Source organism: Phalaenopsis equestris, unplaced genomic scaffold (genome assembly GCF_001263595.1).
Source record: "Phalaenopsis equestris unplaced genomic scaffold, ASM126359v1 Scaffold000002, whole genome shotgun sequence".
NCBI lineage: Eukaryota > Viridiplantae > Streptophyta > Magnoliopsida > Asparagales > Orchidaceae > Phalaenopsis > Phalaenopsis equestris.
In genome coordinates, this window is record NW_018164444.1 from 13,732,189 (window position 1) to 13,737,317 (window position 5,129).

General features: G+C 38.5%; 1 protein-coding gene across 1 annotated transcript; it reads right to left on the reverse strand.

Moving 5' to 3' along the window:
- Positions 1–2,142: 2,142 nt before the first annotated feature.
- On the reverse strand, positions 2,143–3,966 carry LOC110018041 (RING-H2 finger protein ATL8-like). The gene is made up of 2 exons (XM_020715261.1): positions 3,307–3,966; positions 2,143–2,605 (listed from the first exon to the last, which is right to left on the reverse strand). Exons 1-2 carry the CDS (start codon positions 3,870–3,872, stop codon positions 2,491–2,493), a joined length of 681 nt encoding a protein of 226 aa, XP_020570920.1. The 5' UTR covers positions 3,873–3,966; the 3' UTR covers positions 2,143–2,490.
- Positions 3,967–5,129: the final 1,163 nt, after the last annotated feature.

Consider the following 5,129-nt stretch of genomic DNA (forward strand, 5'->3'; position numbering starts at 1 on the left):
CACAATGACTTCAAAGCACACAATTGTTCTCCTAAAACAGCAATATGTTTGATGAGCTTATAACCATTTCATTCTTCAAATAGCAAAAATTAATTTGGAAAAAAAAAAAACTAAAATAGATTTTTTTTTATCATTTTTTTAATTCAAATGATTTTTTATCTTTTTAGTTAATGTCATTATAAATTATTTATACATAGAAAAGTGACTGATAGAACTCTAAAGACGTGGAAAACCTAGAAAGAAAAAAAAATCACGGGGTTTAGCGCACTTGAAATATTCTATTATGATTTGGTGATTACACGTGAAGCTCCTTGTCCCATAAGCGGGAAAGGGTTGCATAATTTCTCGAGTTATAATGTTCGTGTGCAGAACAGGTCATTGCCCCACGGTAAGGAGAAGTTGCAACTAAATGTAGTTGTTGGAGTTTCGGTACACAGTCTCTATGGTTGGCATGACTTTATGAATGATGCACTGCTTCGTAGGTTGTGTCATGACTCCATGGTATCGTTGTTGCTTCGTAAGGTCATTAATCGGTCAATTAAGCTAGTCTTGACACTGCACAGAGCTTCACTACATTGGGTAGAGGGCAATCGATGGTGGTTGATAGTGATCAAAAGGTGGTGGTCGACAACTGTAGGAGGGGGAGGCATTCGCCAAGCCTTTGATATAAAAACAATGTTAGACTTCAGCTACTTCACCAAGCTTCGATTTTTTTCTTACTCAATGTTTAGGTCTCCCCTCAAGATAGCAGTACAACTCTATTTATAAAGATTGAGAGAGGTCTCTCTACAAATAATACAAATAAGGAAAAGATTTGAACTACCCCATCGTACGTCTCAGAGAGATTCCCTTGATCGGACCGCATTCAATGAAATTTGAGTGTCTTAATGATGTCAAAATTGAGTGATCACGGGTTCGTTGGATTTATCTCATAGGACACTTGACTTAACTCTAAACTTATCAGATTTGAAAGTTACTTGACATTCCACGTATATAGAAAAAGCTTCCAAAAATGATTTAACCGCTTGATCTAGAATTGGTTTTACTCAGATTGGATATATTTTGATACGTTGGATCCATCTCGTTGAATCAGTCAGTTTAACTGTAAATTTATTGAAATCGGAGCTCTATATAATCCTTAATTGCAGTTTGAAAAAATTATTTCAAGGTTCCTATCATACTTCGAGATCCGGAATTTTGTTAACAACGCAGAAGTTTTACTCCCCGATTGACTCAGTTTTAACTTTGGATTAGGTTACATTTTAGTCTAAAAAGAAGATTACGTTTGATATTGAGAAACGGCATATTTTCTCTTTATAATTAAATAAAATGAACCGATCTCAAATATTACTATTCAATTAGAAACAAAAACAGATTGATAGCTTTGGTTCTCTTTCAATTGGGCTGCGTCCTCCATGTTTATATTTTTGGTTGATGCCAGCTTAATTATAATTATCTTAATCGATATTTATGTGCGTAACAGCTTTTTTTTTTTAGTCTCTTTTCTAAATAAAAAGCAGAAAATGTTATGTTGAGGGCATTGATTGTATTTTTTTATACATTTCCTCATACCAAATATTATCTAAGTAGAGAATATATGCAAGTCAACTTAGGCTCCATTTGGGACAGTTTATTCGCTGCGGCCGCGTTTTGAAAATACCGCCTCACCGTTTGAATACTGCATTTAAAAATACAGTTAATTTTTTACTTTTAACGCAACGCGTTTCCAGATAAACAGCTTATCTGGATAAACAAGCTGCCCCAAACACACTCTTAATTTGTTGGTTGAGCAGAACTTGGTTGTTCAATCAAGAGAACTTGAGGTTAAAGTCTTGCATATGCCATGTGTGTGTTTGCAATTAAATTAGCTCAAACTCGGAGCGATCACATGATGAAGCAAAGTGAGCTCACTTGCAACATCTTCTCAGACGCAGCATCATAGAACCGCCAAACAATGTGACTTCATGCCAACCATCACAGACCATTTGTCAGCCCCACTTGCGGACCTCACCTTGGCACCAAGAAACCTTTACGACGTGGTTTAATGCATGCAACAACCAAACTCGTCGATGATGTTTCACATATTTTCAATGAGCGAAACACGAACATGTTCATGCTTGATCATAATGGGCTCAAATCATATATAAATAAATAAATAAATGTTAGTAAACTCTATTTCAACATTTTCAATAATATATACATGATGGCTTAGATTCTAAAGCAAGACAGGACGATTGACATTGGACACAACAAATCGACAAACTCGACATGTGACGACATTATACCATCATCTTACCAACTAGTCCACATTACCTTGGTTCAAATCTTTTTATGTTGGGTACAATACCAAGTGGTGCCCTTCCACTCTTGAGAGATCCAACTCTAAAGAAAGCAAAATTGCCTCTAAGAAGGGTATGTAACATATTTGATGGTTGAAACTATGAGTAAATCTTTGAGCATCTTCTCTCAACCATGAAATCTCAATCTCTTTCATAATGCCTCCAGCAACGAGATATCTCCAGTGAAGATCTGACGCCCACCAGCTTTCGAGCCCCATGAGCTGATGATAAAAGACTCCAAAGTTGTCATCATCCTTGCAATGATACTGTCATGAACATTGACCTTTGTTGTTAGGCTGGTTAGCTTTGATGGTGTGATGTGCTTGGCTTACATACTTGCTTGCAGGAGGAACTTCAACAAAATTTAGCATTTCGCAATTGGCAGATAGATGGTTTAAACAGGCCTTAGTTTTGACCATTAATTACAATAAATGCCCTGCTTGCAATTAATATTATTAAATTTTATTATTTATATACCCTAACCCCTAAATCAGATCAAAAAGACTCGAAATTTCATCCGAATTTCATGAAATGAACTTCAAAATAATTGAATTTATGTTGGGTAAGTGACGGTCGGTACAGAATGCCCAATAATAAATAGAGCGTCGCCCGGTAACAGAGCTTTTCTGCTGCGCTCCACAAATATCAGAGTAGGATTAGGATAAGCTCAATGGGTATAAACGTAATTTATCATTGTCATGATAGAACAAATTCCTAGGTATTCACAAATTAAGAAAGAAAAAAAAAAAGAACCCCCGCAATATAACTGCTCTTATCCGGTGTGATCAAACAAAGCTGCGAAAAATAATTTGCAAATCATTTACAGTCCTATGATTCCGGATGCATCAATTTCTACTCCACAAGTAGAAGCCCCATAAAACAAAATCATTAAAAACAATTACATTTCGTTTCCATGGAGAAAGAAGGGAAGTATAGATTATAAGAGAAACCTAACTACGGCAAGAACCTGTTGGCGTCACCGTCCTCCCTGGTCTTAGCCCCGTTCTCATTCGCCGCCGCCGCCGCCGTCTCCGACGTATCTTCACCGGAAACACCACTGGCGCCACAGCGATCGCACCTCGATCGCGGAGCAACAACCAGTATCTGGCGGCAGGAAGGACAAGAAGAGTTAGATCCTAGCCACGTATCCACGCAGCTAACGTGAAATCCATGACCGCACTGCGGCAGGATCCGGATCTCATCACCCTGCACAAACTCCGCCAGGCAGATCGGGCACTCTGCAAGCCGCCCTCTGGCTGCCACCGTGCAATCAAAAGATGTCTTCGGGAGAGCCCGCAGAGCCTTCTTCTTCAACCCCTTATTTGACGGCGGCGGATTAACCGAAGCTCCGCCGAGAGATCGGCGAAGCCAGGCACATCGCGCCACCAGAGCTAGTCCTACGACGCAGATCAGAGCGCAGAGAAGCGCCGCGAGGATGACGACGACGTCGGAATCCACCGCAACCGGCTCGGGGGGCTCACCGGCAGGCTGGACGGCGGATCTCGACTGGAGATTTCTCGTCGCCGGAGGCATATTGAAAGAGATTGAGATTTCAGAGATGGGAGAAGGAGCTGGAGCTGAAGCTGGAGAAGAAGAAAGATGATTTGGGATTTGGGATTTCGAATTTTAGGTATAAATATCGAAGTGGTTTCCAAGAGCCGGGCTTTCGATCGTTAATTACGATGCCTGCCACGGAACATTTTTTGGCGGTAAAGTTACCGCCCAGCAGTGTGGGTCCCATGTAAATGGGCCCCACTATGTGGCCTTGTACATGAAAAGAACGACAGGAGGTGATGTGGACTAGTCGGTAAGATGATGATACAACGTGCTCGCGGCCGGGTTCCGTCGGTTAAGCGATTCTTTTTTTTGCATCAGAAAAATATTAAATTTTAAATATTATATATGCAATATGTAGATATTTAGGTATAAGTGCGTATGACGTTTTCAAAATATTACCGTACCGTTTGATTCACATGTTTCGTCAATTTATTCAAAATTATGTTTGAGTTTAGTGTACGTTTGAGTTTTTACACTAAACTCAAACATATTACTTTAATTTTACCTCATCTACCTTATTACTTTACTTTAGAAATAGAATTTATATAAGAAAAAATCAAATATTTCTCATTAAGTTTAAAATAAAATATTAAAATTATATATATATATATATATATATATGACGAAATAAAAATATATATAATATGATAAATTCATACTATAAATGTATGATTAATTTAAAAAAAAGGCAATACATCACTATCTAATAATTCCATCTTACAAACTAATGACAAGAATCGGAACTACACAATAATAAAAAAAGGGGTCATTTACATTATTACATATATACCACTCCATCTTTATGAATTTACATGCCTAACACCTAAACTTTGCTTTTTAACATTTATTCCCCCCCAAATCATTCATATCACATCAAAAGCCCCACCCTAAGCACTTAAAAAGCGAAGCATGCATTCTGATGCATAGGAAAGGTGATACATATGTAAAAAATAAAAGCTTAGGTGTTAGCTCTGTAAATACATAAAATTTTTGTGATGAATATGTAAGTCATAAAAAAAAAAAAAATCCATCTTCGTGCTGCGGTGAGAGGTCCCCATCTTATCTTTAGGTTTGTGGTCCGCGTTAGGTTCTGGGCGGGCTGGGCCAAGGAGACGGGGAGTTGACTAAAGTCAACCTGCGGGGGAACTGCACTTTCCGCCTCCCCACTTGTTAGACATTCGATTAGCGGGTCAGTCAATCGGGTCTAACCGTGTCATACCGTATCTACTCTCC

Coding starts and splice junctions, on each gene's coding strand:
- LOC110018041 (XM_020715261.1), bottom strand. CDS start 3,872: ATGCCTCCGGCGACGAGAAATCTCCAGTCGAGATCCGCCGTCCAGCCT. Junction 2,606..3,306: donor GAGGACGGTGACGCCAACAG/GTTCTTGCCGTA, acceptor TGTTCATGACAG/TATCATTGCAAGGATGATGA.